The sequence below is a fragment of the Alosa sapidissima genome, chromosome 1 (assembly GCF_018492685.1).
Source record: "Alosa sapidissima isolate fAloSap1 chromosome 1, fAloSap1.pri, whole genome shotgun sequence".
NCBI lineage: Eukaryota > Metazoa > Chordata > Actinopteri > Clupeiformes > Clupeidae > Alosa > Alosa sapidissima.
Genome location: NC_055957.1, coordinates 44,517,817 through 44,538,542, shown reverse-complemented (window position 1 = coordinate 44,538,542; position 20,726 = coordinate 44,517,817). Strand labels below are relative to the sequence as shown.

Here is a 20,726-nt window from a genome sequence, read left to right as displayed (position 1 = left end):
AAAGAGAGAGGTAATGAGATTTTCACATCTAGGAGTGAAAGTTGAAACATCGTTTAGATGTAGTCAGATCATGGCGAGTGCTGCCTTCTGGAGATAGCCTTTCCAGCACCCCGCTGCCATCTGCTCAGAACAATGTAAGCTGTCTTCAAAGAACCTTCTTCATGCCCCAACAATTTTCCAAATCTTTACCTTTTTTTCCTTTTTTTCCAATTAATATTCTGCTCTCACTCTGCCACAATCTTTTCCAAACGTGTGAGTCAAGTCAGATAGCTCTGTTACTGAGAAATGCAGAAAACGCAACAATTGAGAGATAGTGGCAACACAGACTGTCACAGAGGGGATTCAGCCAAACGTGACACGTCATCGTTTTATGTGCCCAGAGCCCCAGGAAGCCTGAGCTTCTAAAATAACAGTGCTGTGTCCAGTGGGTCATTTTCTGGGAGGTGACGTGGGGACAGAGTGAGGCGAGAGAGAGAGAGAGAGAGAGAGAGAGAGAGAGAGAGAGAGAGAGAGAGAGAGAGAGAGATAGAGAGAGAGAGAGAGAGAGAGAGAGAGAGAGAGAGAGGGGAGATGGGGGGGTTCTGATTTCCCCTGACACCAGAACCCCCCCATCTCCCCTATGTGTGTGTGTGTGTGTGTGTGAGAGAGAGGGCACTCACTCTGAGGTCATCTGTGCCACCAGCTGGAGTGAGGTGAAGCCGGAGTTGAGGAAGTTGTCTCGGTACTGGCTCATCTTGATGGCCGCCAGCCACTCCTCCACCGAGCTGAAGGTGTTGAAGTCCGGCACCGACCTGTCCAGCAGGGGCTGTGAGGGCCTGCAGGAGGGAACAGGCCACCGGCCGACACACACATTACACCACGCAGGGCTTATGACAGACACGCAGCATGAGTGTGTGAATGTGTGTGTGTGTGCGTGTGTGTGAGAGAGAGAGAGAGAGAGAGAGCACATGTCTGGGTATGTGTGTGTGTGTGTGTGTGTGTGTGTGTGTGTGTGTGAATGTGTGTTTGTGTGTATGGATCTGTTTTTTCAGCATTTATCTAATTGCAGTCACCACAGAGGGGCATTTCTTTTTTGCTTCTGCACATATACAGATGCATCTGTTCAGTACTCAAAACATCTACAATGTGTGTGTGTGTGTGTGTGTGTGTGTGTGTGTGTGTGTGTGTGTGTGTGTGTGTGTGTGTGTGTGTGTGTGTGTGTACCACTCACACAGGGGGCATGCTGGCCATTGCCTTCAAGCTGGTGGGGTTGCGGATGAGCTTGTCTAGCGTGTTGACGATGTCGTTGAAGCGCGGCCGGGCGTTGCGGTCCTTCTGCCAGCAGTCCAACATGAGCTGATGCAGGGCGGCAGGGCAGTCCATGGGCGGTGGCAGCCGGTAGTCCTGCTCGATGGCGTTGATCACCTGCCAACAACCATGACAGTCCATTTGGTCCAAGATAAACAATGAACAACGCACAGCTAATGACTCTGAGCTAGCCACAGAGCCTGAAGTTAGCACATAGCAACAGCATGGTGTAGAAAATAGACACATATGTTGTGTCTCAAACCGCATACTTCCGTCAGTACATTGCTAGTGTGAACTTAGCGCTTATTTGTATTGTGCCCACTTTTCGATAGATAGATAGATAGATAGATAGATAGATAGATACTTTATTGATCCCCAGGGGAAATTCAAGGTCTCAGCAGCATACAGACAACACATACAGTACACATTCTTTAACAGCAGAAAAAGTCATTAAAGTATATAATATAAAAACACAACTAAGCAATAAGGACAGTAGAAGATAAAGAATATACAAAATATACTAAAATACAAATTATACTAACTAACACTTAATCTAAATCAATTCTAAAAACAGTATCCACATAGTGGTGATTAATCAATCAGAGGCGCTTGCAATGACTGAGGCAGGGACTGAGCCTGTGATTCTCTGTGCATAGTAAGGTAAGGTAAGGTGCTCTGTGTGAGTGAGTGTCATGGTGATGTTAAGTATTTGATGTTAAGATGTTAAGTACTGTCCCAATATCTGCACTATATACTTAAACTAAGCATTTGAAGTGTGCAAGTAGGTGGTTTGAGACAGCCATTCTGTTCTTCCCCAGTTGTCACCTCTGTAAGCCACATCCTCTCCACCATCTCACTCTACTTCCTCTGACTCTTTATCTTAAAATACCTGACCCACACCACCTGAAAGAAGATAGTGCTTTCTCAGCAGGATATCACATCTCTGCTGTCTGCAGAGGTTTGTGTAGTTTGCATGTGATCCAAGCTCATTGCTGTCAGGCCAGCAGGAAGCATAGATTGACAGTGTATATAAATACACAGAGAAGTTGTTATAAAATAAGGTTTGGAGAACTGATATAGTGAATGGAGCTGGGGGGGAGGGGGCACCAGAGCTCTGTGGATGGATGGCCTCCGTCCAGATTGTTTACAGATATGATGACCCTCTAGGCCATAGAGCAGCGGAGGAGAACACTGCTGTGTACGGACACCATCACCCCCACCCTCACCCCACCCCCAGAATCCCCTCTGTGCCAAGGCTGTTCCACCCATTTAACTATCAGTGCCCTCGCTAGCGCTGACACGCTAACCCTGGCTAGCCACGGAGCTGAAGGGCGCGTCTGCTGAAAGCCTGTGCCTATTTTAAGCACGTCGCCCCTCTCCCTTCTCATCTGATCTACTATTGGATAATCCACTCGCTCGTAATTACTTTGCTAAAGCCAGCAGGTACAGTAAAGCATGAAATTGCAAGAATGTGCAGTGTGTGCATCTGTGTGTGAGTGTGTGTGTGTGCGTGCATGTGTGAGTGTGTGTGTCTGTGTGTCTTTCTGTGTGTGTGTGTGTGTGTGTTCACCTAAGATTTCTAAGATTTATGATAGTTTATTAGCAGTGCAGGGAATAGACCTTTCTATCTTCTCTCTTTCTACACATGTGTCTGTTTCTTCCTCCTTCCTCTCTTTCTCTCTCTCTGTCTCTCTGTATGTTTTCAAGGCAGAGAAACAAAGGCCACAGAGTCTACCACTATAGGGGCCCGATAACTCATGTGCTAACTGCCCGCTGGTTTTTCGCGGGATTGACAGTGTGAGCGGTCGCCGTGGAAACGCGAGGGCTCTGAAGGCCCTTGCCATTTTGGCATTGGTTAATCACGGGTTCACCAAGACGGGGAGAAATGGGGGGGTGAGATGGGTGAGGGGACGACTAAATGAGGACACAGGACGAGAGCTCCTCGCTGTGCGCATGATTGATTAGCTGGGCTATAAGAAGAAAGCGCGCTTTAATGAAATGCTGACACTTGTCACATTTTCTTCTCTCTTTTTTTCCTCCCTGAAATCTTCTCATGTCTGCTGAAGGTCTGATTGCAGATTACTGATTACCGGGCGGGATTTTGGCGGCGATTCAGAATCCAAAATATTCGCGGTTCAGGTTTCACAGCCGTGTTTGTTCTTTGTTCCCTATCATGATGACTTTGTCTTTGCACATGACAACTTCATATGAGACAGATGAATACCTCCAGGGCAGATTGTGGCAGGGACAGTTTTTCTGAAGCTAATCATATTTAAAACAGGAAGCGATACTGGTGAGTGTCTATATGCCTGTGTGTGTGTGCAATGTGTGACACACACAAGACAAGACCTGCCAACATGACCCCCCCCCCCCCCCCCCCCACACACACACACACACACACACACATACATACACACACCACTCTTCCCTGGCCACAGAATGAAACATCTGCTCTACTGGCCGGAGACTTGGCTACAGTGTCCAGAGCCGGCAGCTGGCTAAAGAGAGCGTGGGCAATGACTCCCGCAGCGACCACTCCGTTCCAGCGGACATCAGCACAGAGTCAGCTGCACGCTCTCCCTCTCACTCTTTCACTCTCTTTTCTCTGTCTCACTCTTCCTCATGCACACACACTTCGTATGACACACTGCCTCTGTCTCTCTCAGTTTCTCACTCTTTCACACACTTTATCTCTCTCTCTCTCTCTTTCTCTCTCAAGGAGAGGAAAAATCAGCCATTTTACTGTGACCCTGCAGCCGAACCAGCTCATAGAGAAATAGCTCTACTGTATACAGAAATAAAAACGCTTCTGGTGTAACCCTCTGTCTTTATGACACTCGCCTCACTGCACACAGCTGTATTTTCCTAGTCGGCTTTCTGTTAGATCACCCAAGCCCTCCTGACCATCCCATCGCTATAAACATACATTCACACACAAACAAACAAACCAACATAGCCAGCTGGACGTAAACATTTGCCTTCACGCACATCTACGCATCTGTTCATCTGTTCACGGTGTCAAATCATACAGCTTGCGTGTGCTGTGCTAAGTAGGGTGGAATGGGGACAACTCACGTCTTGGTTGGACATGTCCCAGTAGGGCCTCTCGCCGAAGGACATCACCTCCCACATGACGATGCCGTAGCTCCACACGTCGCTGGCAGATGTGAACTTCCTGTAGGCGATGGCCTCAGGTGATGTCCACCTCACCGGAATCTTGCCACCCTGATGCAACAGACAGACAAAGAAGGGGGTGGGGGTGGTGTGTGTGTGTGTGTGGGGGGGGGGGGGGGTAATAACAGACAGAGTGACAGAGAGACAGACACAGAGAGAAACTTTGTTACTTTTGCAAGTCATCTGGTCACTTTCTATAAATACCAAATTAACCATGTGTGTGAAAATAACAACATAAAACAACAAATAAAATAGCATAACATGGTGGACATATAGGAGTAATGTAAATCATACACTAATTTATGGAAAAGTGCATTAATTAAACATTTAGGTAATCAATAATCACTAATCAGTCATTTCTTCAGTAAACTATCAACAGTCACTACTCCCATTTCTTAGCTAGGTAGGCAGTACCATTCTGCTCCTTTTTGTGACGCACAATGTTGAATTAGAACAATTTCATTGTGAGAGTGTGTTTCACAGTTAAATGTAATTTCTTTTCAAAAAGAACACAAATGACCTGATACAATCTCTGTCAACTACTGTGTAGATAAGGAGAGCTGACCACTTGATATTGTGTGTTATCCCGAATAACATCATTGCGATGATTTACGACTAAGTCATAGGCAAGCTGGAACTCATGCATAGATCCCCCAGCCCCTGGGCCTTAGTGGTCTACCCTTTGGTCTAGGAGGAGAATAAGCAATGGCACAATTATGAAGTCTGTGGACTGAGCTCTACTAGTGAATCTTTTAACAATGCGTTCTCCTCCAGCACGTCCCCTGAGAGTGGGCTGTGCGTGGTGTGGTGTTCTCGCTCACTCGGTCATAGACCTGACCACTGTGACAATTAGAGGCCCAAAGTAGCCATGTTGAGGTGGAGCGAGCAGCATGTCGAATCTCCCACCTCCATCCATCCATCGCAGCCCTCTTTCCCTCTCTCCCTCTTTTCACTCCCTCACTCCTTATTGACCCAACCTGGCCAGGGGGTTGGGGGGGTGTGCGGAGGGAGGCGATGGAAGAGGGGTGGGGGTGGGGGGGGCAAATCTGTATGTGACCTGTAATGCAATTTGCCCTCTGTGCATCGATCCACATCAAATGTTCCCAACTCTGCCCCCCACCCCCGCCGTCTGAGAGAGGGAAGTTTGAATGGGCTTCGGCTGGCGCTCCTCGAGCCAGCACCAAGCGTGTCTGTTAGTAATTGGTCTACCTGGGGCCCCTGGGCAGGGCATGTAATGTGCTGATTGAAATTGACAGGCACTTGACTTGTTTAAGATTCCCCACACACCTGTTTGTGCACTGATTTTTTCCTCCTCTCCCCCCTCTGCTTGCCAGGGCAGCCACCGGCTTGTCTGGGGCAGCGAGTGAAAAAGCTTAATAATGCCAATTAGTTTGACAGTGTGCATTCGTAGATAAGCCTGGATAAGAGAGAGGGGGGGGGGGGGGGGGGGGGGATTGTCACGTCCGTGGCCATGCCTCCTGAGCGGGGCTTTTTAAATGTTTCAAAGTGGAGGCGGCCGAGGGGGGCTGGACAGGGGGAAGACGTGGCGAGGGGAGCTGGACATGGGAGTGTGAGGACCGTCACTCATTAGTGCCATGCTCCACAGCACGCGCTCACACACACACACGCACGCACGCACGCACGCACACACACGCACACGGGGCAGCACGCACGCACGCACGCGGGTGTTTGTGTGAGGATTGGTATTTGTGTACATGTGATTTGTAATGTTGTATGTGCGTATTTGGCCATATTAACATGGGTTTTTGTGTGAGTGAGTGTTCAAAACTGAACAACATACAGTACTGAGTGTGTTCTGAATCTCCCAAATTACACAAACGCCTTCTACCTAAACCCTGACAATTGGAATACTGTACATAACAGCAAACGAAGGCAATGAAAGACACATCACACTACAAGTCTATATGAGACCAAATGAGAAACAAAATAGCTTCAAAAATGCTCTGCACATACTCAGGATTCCTTTGAGCCCACGGTACAAAATGAGCTGTGCTGGTTGCACAAAGCAATTTGTGGAAATAATGACAAAACTCCGGGGAAGGAAGCGCAGAGCCCAGCCCGGCCCAGCCTTTTCATCACACCATTCTGGGCCACGCTTTTGGATTGCAGCTGTTTGCTGTCATCCTAGCTTCCTCCAACTTCACCTATTCCACTGGCTCCTTCCTCCAACACCCTAAACACATGCTGATATGAATACAACATACAACACACACACACACACACACACACACACACACACACACACACACACACACACACACACACACACACACACACACACACACACACACACACACAAACGTGTACACAGACATGAACAACCAGACACAGACTTGCTCTTGCCCTTTCAGAACCCCCCACAGCTCCCTCTTTGCCCCCGACGAGTGTGTGGTGACTGGAGCTCCATCAGTGTGGTGTCACCGGGGACCCTCACACGGCAGCCGCACGTGGCCGGGGCTGGGGCTGGGGCTGGGGCTGGGGCTGGGGCCAGGGCCCTGCTAATAACATTTCCACGGCTGTGGAGTCACGGGCGACCGTGCAGATCCACCGTAATTAACGCTGGAGGCTGAAGCGAGGCCATTGCCAAAACTGCACTCCAATAAAGCAAATTGCCATGATGCAAAAGCAAACAGAGCGGAGGAGGCATATATATAATAAAGGCCCTTTTTTCACCCCCCCCACACCCCCCAGCCCTCTGTATTATTCTTTCTATCGCTCCTTTTCTCTCTTTTTTCTCTCTTTCTTGTTTCATTCTTCCACCTCTCTTTCATTAGGTGCTCCCGAGAGAGGTGGGAATCCCGCTGCGTGGCAGGAGAGAGAGCTAGCGCTGCAGAGGGAAATAGACGCTGCGGTGGGAATTAAATAACAGGTCTAGTGTCAACACAGCCTCACAGATGGTACACACACCCACACACATACGCACATCCACACAAACACACACGCACACACACACACACACACACACACACACACACACACACAACCCCAAAACATGGCATCATGTCACACTTCCTTTAGCTCCGGCGATGTCGACAACAGGTATTTACACCTCTCATCTCCTCATCCCGGTACCTTCCCTTCCCCTTAACCATTCTCCCCTCTCCTCTCTGACCTCTGGTGTCATCTCGACATGAAAGAAAGGGAAAAGAGAGGCGAGCTAAACGAGAGCGGACACCTGACGTGAGTGAGCTGACCTTCACGCCGCGCTCCGGCGGACGAGTCTGAGCCAATCAGCCGTGGTCTCCACATCACACATCACTCGCACGCAGCCAGAGCACACACAAAAGATATCGCGACCTGACTTATCCCTACACAGCAGAGAAGCCATTAACATCGGCCATTTACATCTCGTGTCTCCAGAGGGGTGGAAAGACAGAAGAGAGGAGTGGTAACAGCCATGAAGAGTAAACGACATGAATAGAAGGAAAACAATCGCAAAAAGAGTAAACAGTCGGAATGGTGGGTACCACGTGAGCTCTGGAAAACGTGACGATTAGCGATGTGGCAGCAGGGGTCTCCTCCACATGTGTGACTGGTTGGGGTTCAGTAAGAGATGGACGTCTTTGGAGGAGGTTGGCTGAGACGTGGAGGTGTAACGTGGGTCAGGTGAGGGGGCAATGGTGAGGGAGTCGCCCTGTAAACAGAGTGACAGGAGTGGGGCAGCACAGCTGGGGAGCCTGGCCGTAGCCAGCGCTGGCTGTCAGGTTAAGAGGAGGAGACAGATGGGTGAGTGAAGGTGGCGGCAGGTGAGAAAAGGGAATGGGGGCTCGGTGGCAGGTGAGGAATTGTTTGTGATCAAAAGCTGACAGCGGGCGAGATGTGACACATACACACACGTGTGTGTGTGTGTGTGTGTGTGTGAGTGAGTGTGAGTGTGAGTGTGAGAGTGAGTGTATGTGCAAAATGCGTGTGTGTGAGTTGGTGTGTGTATCAAAATCAAAAACATATGGGGTTAGAGAAAGACAACCATGACAGATGGACCCAATCACGAAATGGTTTTACTTTCTCCTGAGAACAAAAAGTCTAAAAACAGAGTCCCATTAATGACATGCAAAGCAGCAACTCTAAATATTCAGAGACACCAACAGACACAATGATCCATAAGGCAGGAGATAATGGGCACAATACCGTTTCATCTCAGAAAGCACGTCTCTCTCTCTCTCTCTCTCTGTCTGTCTGTCTCTCTTTCTCTCTCTTTCTCTCTCACTTTTGTTGCATCTTTCAAAGTTCCAAACAGAGAAAGAGGAAAAGGAATGCATAGGCTTTCTCTAGTTCAGCTGCCGCAGCAGTTTGCCATTATGGCTTTTATCTTCCTCTAAACAAAGCAAACTGAAATGATAGTAAGCACATTTACTTAGGCAAGGGAGAAAGTGCTCCATCAATAGCCATTTAATGTCCCGAGGACGAAACGATTGGCAATGGACAGTTTTTTCCCGCTCAGTAAGGAGGAAATGGACCTGCATTTCCATAGCTCCTCCGATGCAGGAAGAAGGGCCTTTTGCTTGTCTGAGAGGCAGCGGTGAGCCATGCCTCATCATGCAGGATTAAATGCATCATTTCACATGTTGGGGCCGGATGGGGGATATGTTTCCAGCAATTAAATTTGTAACAAAAGGGTTAGGATTCCACACACACACACACAGAGAGAGAGAGAGAGAGAGAGAGAGAAAGAGAGAGAGAGATGAATGAACGAATGTTAAAAGGTAGACTGCCATTAAAAATGTAAAAGTGCCCATTGAACATTCATTTGGTAATTACGTAAAAATAAAATCAAACTCCAAATGAAATCACATCATCTCTGTCTGTCTGGCTTGACTGTGCCCAACTCATCACATAACAAAAGGCATCAATCTAATTCAGTCATATCTCCCCATTCCGAAAATGACCACTTGAGACTAAAGTCCAATTTGTGGCGCAATAACATTAGCCAGGAAATCTATTTACAAGCCCAATCTACACACACAATCTCCTCGCTCCTCCACTAGCCTGGAGGTGGGGTGGGGAGGGGGGGTCAAACCAAGCGAGGCTCTGGGCCCTCACAGACGGTAAGCCCCAGGTGCCAGAGGGGCCCAACGCAAATTAAACCTCAACATCTCCACACGCTAATCCTCTAGCCATGCGCTTCTGATTTCATTTGCCTTGATCCCCATTTAAAAAAAAAAAAAACATATTAGATTATAACCTTGGATTTCATAACCTAGTTAATGGCTTTTGATGAAGCTTTTCTTCTTCCTCCTCCAATCCTCTGCTCTTCCCTTTCTGTCTCTCAGTGTAAATATCCAATCCGGTAAACAGCCCGGTGTGGCGTGGGTGGTGCGGGTTTTGGGTGGGGGTTGGGTGGAGTACAGCCTCTCGTACTGCTGACACCTGCCGCCTGGCCGGGCCGAGCCGGGCCCCCACCTGTCTGCGTGCTCCACATTGATCCTGTATGAGTTATGCAGGGCCAGCATGGCTGCAGACAGCCGCGGACAGGCAGGGTCGATGCTCCGCTTCGCCAGCGTTTGTCAGCTGGCATTTATCAAAAGCAGGTGAGCTTCTGACAGCCTTTGTTAGGTGTCGGATGACAGCATGTGAAGGCTCATATTTGTCATGTCCTTCCTTTACATATTAATGGGGGGTGGGGTGGAGATGATCACCTCCCCCCCCCCCCCCCCCCCCAAATGTCAGGGCGGCTCGTGCTGTTTGGGGGAGCTTGGCGGCAGCAAATCGATTCCCAGCAAGCACGACTGGGTAATGGGGGCAGCACACGGCTGGTAATCACTGTGAAATCCCAAATTAAAATCCCGAAAACTGGCACCTCCGCCAAGCGACAGCAGCATGCCTGTCAGAGTTTTTAGAAAAAAGAATGAATGAAAGAAAGACAGATGGAAAGAAAGAAAGAATGAAAAGGAGAAAAATGCTTCAGGTGAAGAGGGGGCTCCCACCCCTCCGCTCTCGCTGGAGTGCAAATAGTTTCGTTTTTCCATTTGAAATCACACTGAACCATCCACATCCGTAATGGAAGGTGCCAGACTGCCAGCCGGCAGCATTTTTCACTGTGGCGCAGGAGAGAGAGCAGGGGCATTGGATGGGGGAGGGGGGGGGGGGGGTGTTTTTCAATTTTAACTCCCTAACCTCCACCCTTCGACAACCACAACCATCACCACCACCACCACCACCACCACCCCAACCAAGTCCAAACTATCAGTCCCAGTAAAACCAGCACATTGATCCACAGTGTCCACAGGATGAAGCGAGGCTGCCCAAGACAGATGAGGTTAGTGCAAGGGCATCACTGCTTGATTCCGTCATGGAGAGTGGCCACTGCTGTGATTTCTTTGTTTTCTTTTGATTTCTTTGTTTCTTATGTTTTTTTTTTTTTTTCAGGGAAATGAATACCATTCCCTTGTTCTGAGCACACGTGGTTGAATTGAATACATCTAAACCTTTGCAGAGTGTGCATTCCAGCCACTGTGTAAAATGAAAACAACAGAAGGCTGTGGCCATATGCTGAGAAGGAGAGAGCGTCAGAAAGGATGCAAATGGAGAGAGCGGGGCGGCCGGATACACAGACAGCTGCTGGTGGCAGTGAAGCGAAGCTGACCGACCATCCCTGGAGGGTCATGGAGGTTGACAGATGAGCTCTCCCCTCGACCTCACCTCTAAACTGGGCCCAGGCGAGAGCCGAGAGAGGCCGCCCTGGATGTCACTCCAGCGTGACCCCCACGCTCTGGGCTGCCTGTAAACTTACGGAATAGCCAAACACACACACACACACACACACACACACACACACACACACACACACACCACTCCAGACTCTCCCAAACAGGAGCTGCCACACTGAGGGGTGGGTGTAGGGTGGGATGACATTATGGATGGATGAATCATCATATTGAAAGGTGGTGTGGGGGATCACATGGCAAATCCATAAATAGATGGATGGAATAATCTATACTTCCCCAGTGAATGGTTGATTTCTAGAGTGGAGGACACACACACACGTGAAGCCCACACACACACGTGAAGCCCACACACACACGTGAAGCCCACACGCCCACACGCACACACAAACACACACACACAGACACGTCAAGCCCACTTTCTCATCTGCAGTAAACTGGTCTGAGGGCAGTGCTCTGAGCTCTAAGTGAACCGCCGGGTTAATGAAATGCAATTAAGTACCCATCCAACAGCTTTGTGCAGGGAGGCAGCAAACTTAATTGGTGGGCAGAAATAGTAGAGGGAGGCAAAAATAAAATGAAATAAAGAAGAAGAGCAAAAATGAAAAAGGATGCTAATTTATCGGAGGAGGTCAATGTGTGAGTAAATCAGGCCCTGTCAGCAAAATGTAATTTCCCTGTGATTCCTGTGGCCTTGCCCGGCACGCCGTGGCCTTGCTCGGAGATTGCCTGCACTTGGCTCATAACGGTCGAGGTCACAGAGCCAAGGGGCGGCCGTCACCGACGCTGCGTGGATTAATTAACAGTGAACTGGACCCGAGTGAGTACATACAAGCCCAAATGCTTGGCCAAGGCAGTACACACATAACCCAGCCAATCTCACACACACACACACACACAGATATGGAAAAGTTGTAAACATCAACAGAAATGAAGCCAACAATATTACTGACTTATTAATAATGGATTCTGCTTAATTTACTTTTTAGTTTTATTAGTTACCATGTATAGATGGAGCGTTGCAGTCATAGTTTAACAGAGTGAGAGGATTGAAATCCACCACGTGCAATATTCAAGTAGAAAAAAGTATCTCTGAAAATCCCAACAAACATCATATCTTCCTCAGTCACAAATCCATAATAACATGGATGCAGCAAAAATAGCCAAAGTGTAAATGGCAGGGGTTTAAAAACATGTATTTAATGTATTCAAATCACCTGCAGCCTCACATACTGTACATACTGTACACCCTTCCTATATAGGAAGTGGCACACCACAATATTATCAATGCCAATTATAGCAACTCCTTCTGTAACCCTGAGGCCAATGTGACCCCGGGGGCATTTAACAACCACAGGATGGATGGATGGATGGATGGATGGATGACAGAATCACTTCCAGCCATTTTAACACCCTGTTCACACTTGTATTTCAGTCTCCTGTCAATCAGCAGTCTCCACAGGAGGCTTGTGGCGTGTCTGCTCAGCCTCTTGTCTGCACTCACTCAGAGCTCAAAATGTCTTCCTACGTCATCCTGGAGAAGACTACAGTCTTCAGCCCTCTATGGCAACCATCTTTCTGCTTATTCACCACAAGTGCAGTAAATGAAGAGACATGCTGCAAAACCAGGCTTTCCACACAAAGGTATGCATTCATTTGGCAGAGACAGTGGATTGTTTTTAATAAAAGACTGGGCTGAGGCTGTTGCTTTCAAGTGCTGTCCTGCTGTCCTTTGACAACAAACCAAAAGGCCAGACCTCTCCATTTTTCTCTCTCTTCTCTTTCTCTCTCACTCTCTCTGTGTGTCTCGTTCTCTCTCTCTCTCTCACACACACACACACACACACACACACACACACACACACACACACACACACACACACACACACACACACACACACACAAACGCTGGCTCCTAAAGCCGCTATGAGATTGCAATGCTAAATCATCCATAAACATGAAAAACAAATCTTTATGAGCTGAGCTGTAGACAGACTCAAGTGTTGTGGAAATGTTGTTTTTGAATACATTAGTTAATTATAACAGACCTGACGCTCCCAGCAACTCATAAGGAGAGTCCCTTCCAGGGCACAGACAGTAGTAATAATAAGAAGGGAAGTCTGGGTAAAGGCTGGTCTGATTGGAGTCCAGTGGGCCTCAGTGGCCAGCGGCATCAGCAGTCTCCCAGTGAACTCCTCCTGCATTCAAATCAGTGTGTCCAGCCCTAGTGCTAACATGTTATAGACTAACACTGCAACACCCCCTCCAACCATGCTGACTGGTCATTTATTTGCCTGTTTATTTGACCAATGGATGAAAAGGGCAGCGAGACCACATTACATTAGGGCCTCAGCAAACACACACACACACACACACACACACACAAGCAAAGACGTTTCAAGGATATAACTGCAGAGATAGGAGACAGTGTCTTGTGTTAGACCATGAGTGCACATATTTGTGCAGAGCAGAGGGGAGCCGGATGCAGGAGTGGACGAGAGCTTACCAGGGAGCTGGTGTAGGTGGGGTCGGAGGTGTCGTCCTGCAAGTAGCGTGACAGGCCAAAGTCGGACACTTTGCACACCAGGTTGCTGTTGACCAGGATGTTGCGGGCGGCCAGGTCGCGGTGGACGTAGTTCATCTCCGACAGGTACTTCATGCCGGCCGCGATGCCACGCAACATGCCCACCAGCTGGATGACGGTGAACTGGCCGTCGTTTTGCTGCGGAGGTTGCCGTGGCGATTGAAGGAGAGGAGGGAGTGTGTGATGGGGGGCAATGTCAAAAAACAAAGGCAATGTCACACAGCTGTCAAAGATAGCTCACCGCCTCCCTCTCCCAAACACACACACACACATTTTATGAGGTTATAAAGGTGGGGAAGGTCACTAGTGAAGGCCAAGCCCAATGGTGTGTGTGTGTGTGTATGTGTGTGTGTGTGTGTTCTGGACAGTTTTCATTCTGTATGTGCTCAGCGGGAGTGATGTATGGTCAACTCACAGTTAACTGACTAAAAGAGCAGATGGGGGCCGACACATCCAAACATGAGAGGCCATCACCCAATGTGTTTACTACTGCATGCGTGCTTCTTTTGAATGCACTCAATCAGATGCCATTGATGCACAGAACATTGGTTGTTCTATTGATGTTAAAATATTTTCTCTTTTTTTGTGCGCGCTCTGAGAACATTTCAATTTCCCAAAGGCCTTGCTCTTGAAAAGACTATTCTGCCTTCTGCATTCTCGATGTGCTGAAAGACATGGAAATGTGAGTCTTTGAGGTTAGAAGGCTGATAAACCTTGTCCCCCCCACCCACCACCCCATCACCACCCCGACCCCCACCCTACCTTCGTCCATGTCTGAAGTGCATTCTTTGAACCTTGTGCTCACTAGCAAACATGGGGGTAGGAAGATCGATGGGAACACAAGTCGGATGTGGCGGCAAGCAAAGCCAACTTCAAAGGGGCTCTTTAAACCAACGCTAGATCAAAGCTGAGAGAAAACCAATCCATTGGATTGGGGGGAAAATGGGCTGAACATTGATTAAAAATCCAAAAAAAAAAGCCAAATGGAGTCTATTAAGACCTCCAGGCGTGAATGGTAAAACGGAGAGGAGGGACTCTGGCATTTGTGAGTGAGGGAGAAATGCTCAAAACCAGGTGCTTATAACTTCATCACTCAAATAATTAACAAGGAGGCTATGGTTGTCTCGCACGACTCTGGGAATGTTGTTTAATCTTATCCACGGGCAGTCAAACCCATTTACTGATGTCTTATCTCTGTTTGTGTGAGTCCTGCTTGCTAAGTGAGGCGAGGCTCTAGCTTGAACACGCCCACAAGCTACTCTTATCTCAGCATTTCCGAATGGTGATTGAGAGTTGTGTACGCTGAAGAAGCTCCATCCCACACTTTCAAATGGCAGAATCTGTTATTCTTAAGGCATCTGAGAAAGTAATCCATCACTAGAAATCTCCACAAGCCGTCAATGTGACTGAAATATCTCTGGGCCAGTATAACTTGGGCAGTAGGTGGGTTTACAGTTTGAAGATGTGAAAATATGGACTACAGACACATCGACAAACGAGTACCAATTTGTCTCCGCCTTCCTGTCTCTTTTGGCGAGATCCTCGTCTAGCTGCCTGACCTGTAGACCAGGACCTTCACTACTCCTTCATGCTCCTCCTTTAGGATTGGCTGAGGTTGGTTTAAACATGTGCATTTTAATAATGGCATCAACACTGTAATCTGTCCTATGCATATTTGGCCCACATTTCATCATGACTGTTTTGATTATGTTGATATATGTCTGGCTATTCTATGAACACTAATTAGCACTAATCTACCGGACTCAAGAGTTGGAATTAATATGTGGTAGGACCTTTTACTTCCTACGGTCTTCTTTCTACTTTTTACTAACTTCACCATGTTAAAATAGTGTGCGTCTGACTTCAAACTCCTGACCTATGAGGAAGTTCTCTCACACACATTCACAAGCCGAGGCGGCCTCCGCCATCACCCCCTCGTTTACCCACCCTGAGGAAGGAGTCCAGTGCGCCGTTCTCCATGAACTCTGTGACGATCATGACGGGGCGGCTCTTGGTGACCACTCCCTCCAGGCGGATGATGTTGGGGTGGTCGAACTGGCCCATGATGCTGGCCTCCGACAGGAAGTCCCGCCTCTGCTTCTCCGAATAGCCCGCCTTCAGCGTCTTGATGGCCACGTAGATCTCCCGCTTGCCTGGCAGTTTCAGGCGGCCCTTATACACCTCCCCGAACTCCCCTAGAGAGAGGGAAGACAGAGGGAGCGCAGAGGGGAACGGAAGATTTACCGTACAGGCAAATCTCACAGCATACATCAAGGCCTATTTCCCCTTATATACTGTATCATTCTTCATTTCTTATGCACTGTGAAAAAAGACAGAAAAAGGATGAAGTGCTTCAGGTGGTTTACCCATCTCAGTCTCACCGCGAGGTCCTCTGTGATTCAGTTTGTAAAACACAGAACAAAGCACAGTGTGGGGATTGTGATGTATCCTCTCTACATCTGGCCCACTCCCTGCAAGCTACACAGGAGGCCAGTCCTGCGGTGTTGGCCTCACCTGACCTATTAGGTGATGTGCTATGTGGACGTGTTGTGCCCTGGTCAAATATGTATCATTCAGCTAACAAGAGGGGGACCATAAACAGAGGACATTCACAATCATATGCAGAAGATGTGTGCAAAGATCAGCCAATTCCTCTTAATCCACATTTGCAGGAGTCCTCGCTTCCCCCCATGGCCTCCAATACTGCAGTCAGACGAAGCAATCTTCTCTAGCAATCTTCACATTCAAACACATGTATCTACTGCAGCCTTGGACAGGAAGTTAGGGAGACTGTACATTTCTATGTGTTTATGTGTGTGTGTGTGTGTGTGTGTGTGTGTGTGTGTGTGTGTGTGTGTGTGTGTTTGTGTGTGTGTGTGTGTGTCAGGTAGTGTTCAGTGTGAGTGTCTAGCCCGAGCAGAGGCAATAGGTTTTCCAGGAGCAGAGCTCTCCAGAGAGGGGACCCAGAGGCCTGTGATTCTGTGTCAGAGCTATTTCTGTGGCCCAGCAGCCAGCCTTGGGACAGGTGGCCTACATGCTGCTGGAACAGGCCACTTGACACAAACACAGGCTTGCACATTCACTGCTACACACAGGAACACACACACACACACACACACACACACACACACACACACACACACACACACACACACACACACACACACACACACACACACACACACACACACACACACACACACACACACACGCGCGCGCGCACACACACAAATAAAGCAAAATGAATCTTTACCTGCCCCGATGACTTCTTCGATTTTGACGGTGGAGACATCGATCTCCTTGGCGAACTCGCGCACAGCCTCGTTGGGGTCCTCGTAGGTGAAGGGGTCGATGTAGATCTTCATCCCCGGGGAGCCTGAGAAGTGGGTCGGGCAGCCGATGGGGGAGTGGCAGTTAGTCAGATCTGGTCTCAAAGAGAGTTCTAGAACAATTAAGAATAGGGATCACTGCCATGTTTCAAGGGTTTTTTTTGTGCCAGCAGGTTCATGGTTTCATTCATTAATTCATTCATTCATTCATTCATTAATTCATTTATTTACTTATTTATTTACATCTAATAATTAATGTGCTTAACCTCCTCAGTCTTTTTTGTGTGAGTGTGTACTCAAGTGTACATGTACCCATGTATACATACATATATATATATATATATATATATATATATATATATATATATATATATATATATATATATATATATATATATATATATACCTATGTGTGTATGTATGTTTGTTTTTGTGTGTGTCTGTGTGCATCTCTATCATAGTGTGTGTATGTGTGTGTTTGTATGTATGGATCTGCGTGTTTGTGTGCTTCTGACTGGCTATATGTGCATCTGTGTGTGTGTGTGTGTGTGGTGTGTCTCTGTGTGCGTATGTGTGTGTGTGTGTGCGAACATGTGTTTGTGAGTGTGTGTGTGTGTGTGTGTGTGTGTAGAAAAGTCAGTAATAACAAAAGGTCTCGGCATGGTGCTGGGAAACAAGGCTGCACAAATCAGCCCAAGATGTACCAGATGCACCTGGCTAATAACCCCTTGCCGAAGCATACACTTTGAGAAGCCCCTACCTCATATCAAGGAGACACAATAAAACAATTGGGCTTGATCATTAAAAAAAAAAAAAAAAAAAACTCCAGTGGAGGATAGGAAACAGAGGGAATGTGCTCTCGACCCCCGTTTGTTGCCTCCTCTCCTCTCCTCCTCTCCTCTCCTCGTCTCCTTGGGAGGGAGCACACACAGCTCTGCCCTTTGATAGAAATGAATCCAATTTCCACTGATACTCATCCCACAGGGCCTCGTAAACAGATCAAACTGTGCCGATATCAAATTGCTCCCTGCCGAAGCAATAGGTGTGGAGGTTCAGGGTGTTGACTATTTCTACGCACATAGAAACGAGCAAGGACACAAAAGGAGAGAAAAAGGAAAAGAAAAAGAAAGAAAAAACGAAATATGCTCCTTCCCTGCTCATGTACTGTTGCCTCCTCAGACTAAATATGCTCCTTCCCTGCTCATGTACTGTTGCCTCCTCAGACTAAATATGCTCCTTCCCTGCTCATGTACTGTTGCCTCCCAGCAGGACATCCTGAGCTGCAGTACTCCACACAAGCGGATATTACATGTGAGTGTGTGTGGTCTTAAAAAATGACATTGAAGGACACCCTCAGATATGGAGTGTACTGATGAGCCCTGAGATCTGAGAGTAAGGCACATGGGTGAAGGAAATGATTAAATGACAAAATGAGGTCACCCTTTGCTGTGTACTTCTTACTCTGGGTCTATACCACTGAGTACAATGTAGTGAACTACAGTGTGGTTTTCAGGCTAGAAAGAATATCCTTTTACATAATATATTTCCATAGAACACCGATATAGCAGTTAAATATGATTGTACCCCGGATTACTTAGACTTAATGACTGCTTGCTTTATGTTGCAGAGGCGGACGTTATCATGCACTTCATAAGAGCTTCAGTTGTTTTAAAATAAACATTCAATAGAATGATATTAAAGATATACACATGCAAGACTGGATTTGATCAGTCTCTGAGCTACAGAGAAACAAAGTGGTCTATGAATAGCGCACGCTCGCTCACAACCCTGTATGTGATCAAACCGGCAGCCTTTTCTTACGGAAACTCATTTCTCTCAAACTCAACAGTTTGTCTCTATTTTCATCTAGTCTAACAGCCATTAACAGCTCATCTTATCATTCTATGGCTAAGATTAAAATATAGATATTACTCTCTCTCTGTGTGTGTGTGTGTGTGTGTGTGTGTGTGTGTGTGTGTGTGTGTGTGTGTGTGTGTGTGTGTGTGTGTTGTGTGTGAATATCGTATGCATGCTTGATCTCGGCATGCACTGCACACAAAGCCAGAAGTTGTCCTATTTCTGCCCTTTATACAATTTCAATTTTGTGAGAGCAAGAGGAGAGGTGAGGGAGACAAACAGATAGAGAGAGACAGACAGAAAGAAAGAGGGGAAAAGAAAGAGAGAGAGGAAGAGAGAGAGATGTGAAAGAGTCAGAGAGCAAGAGAGTGTAATCATTGTAATGAACTAGGGCAGATGTGACCTCAAACACATGATGTAAACAGCTCTGTCTATTTTTCCTTCCCTGGCCCTCTCACCACAGCCATTTGAAATAAACTGTGTTTAGATGTGTGACCGGGATCCTATAATCATCAGATACACACAGATTTATCATACACTTCCACATGTCTAGTGCGGGTATGGCTCGTGCAAAAAATAAAGAGCGGTACAAAAGCCAACAACACTGCAAAGCAACATGGCTGCTTTAAAGTCAGAGCAGTTATCTTGTGTCTTCTCTTCTCCCAGTTAATGAAATTTCTCTATTCCCAGGGCTTTCATTACAAAAAATACTCTTTATATCTCCGCTTTCTTACACAGAGATAGGACGATTAGCACCACTGGGTGCACAGGCGACTAAACTGATATTTAAAAGTCGAGAGAGAGAGAGAGAGAGAGAGAAAGTGGAGAAGAGAAAAATAATACATTCGAGTGGAGCAAGATGGAATCAGCAGACATCTCTAGAGAATGACAAACAGAACAATTCGGGGCAGCTGGAAACCGCAGTCTTTTCTCAGTATTCTAGTGCAAGCTAAAATATCAATACATACACACAATAGTGCACACAGAGATCGGTAGGGGGCATACAGCATTACAGGATGTCGATGCAGGCTCACATGGATGGGTGGGCCACTTGCAGCCTGATAGGGTGGCCTAAAGGGAAGACTAAAGCTGCCCCTAATGCCCCTCCGCTCTGGTGATGCCCCTGGGGGAGCAATCTAAATGTCACGTCCAGCCTAGCAGGAGTCAGGGGAGTAGGCTTGACTCTTTCACTCAAATTCTTGATAGCAGTGGACATGCCTGATCTGAGTTCATTCTGAATTAAAACCTTTGCTATCTGAGGCAATGTCAAGGAGGCTATGCAACAAGACTATGCATAATGGTCAAAGAGCCTGTTTCTGTTTTTTCTAGCCTTACTAGGATTTTCATATTGAAGAGAGACAATGGTACTGTAAAACTCCTGACTGTAAAGTCCAGAGATCTCTCTCCATGTCACCTCCAGATGGGCTTGTTGTATAATAACAGTAGGACTGTAACTGAGTCAAGTCCTTTGCTTACAGAGGGGCCAATGCTCATCAAAGTTAGAGCCTTCCATGACCAACATAAAAACTGGAGGCCTCTTTAAAGCCACTACAGTAAGAGGCCTTCAAGGCCAATGTGTCTCTGTTTTACACATGCTCACATGACACATAAACACAGAGAGAGAGAGAGAGAGAGAGAGAGAGAGAGAGAGAGAGAGAGAGAGAGAGAGAAATTAAGTTCATCCACATAAGAGCACACTATAAACAGAAGAGCCTACAGTTCCCTTGGCCACTCGAGACAAGTCCCTGAGGTTGGTAGCCAGGGCCATGCTGAACCAGCAGACGCTGTGATGCCTGCCTTTTAACGAGCCTC

At 47.4% G+C, this 20,726-nt stretch overlaps 1 protein-coding gene across 2 annotated transcripts in view; it reads right to left on the bottom strand.

Annotated features, from left to right (window-relative positions):
- The window catches only part of LOC121715815 (ephrin type-B receptor 1), a 186,256-nt gene that overhangs the window by 5,415 nt on the left and 160,115 nt on the right, over nucleotides 1–20,726 (bottom strand). The window contains exons 10-15 of one of the 2 annotated variants that reach the window (XM_042101777.1): nucleotides 16,982–17,170; nucleotides 15,676–15,923; nucleotides 13,651–13,866; nucleotides 4,363–4,512; nucleotides 1,211–1,404; nucleotides 660–815 (exon numbers count right to left, since the gene is read on the bottom strand). In XM_042101777.1, the coding sequence (XP_041957711.1) occupies nucleotides 660–815; nucleotides 1,211–1,404; nucleotides 4,363–4,512; nucleotides 13,651–13,866; nucleotides 15,676–15,923; nucleotides 16,982–17,170 (1,153 nt within the window). The remainder of the gene's footprint in view (nucleotides 1–659; nucleotides 816–1,210; nucleotides 1,405–4,362; nucleotides 4,513–13,650; nucleotides 13,867–15,675; nucleotides 15,924–16,981; nucleotides 17,171–20,726) is intronic. The other variant, XM_042101788.1, reaches the window with a different exon arrangement.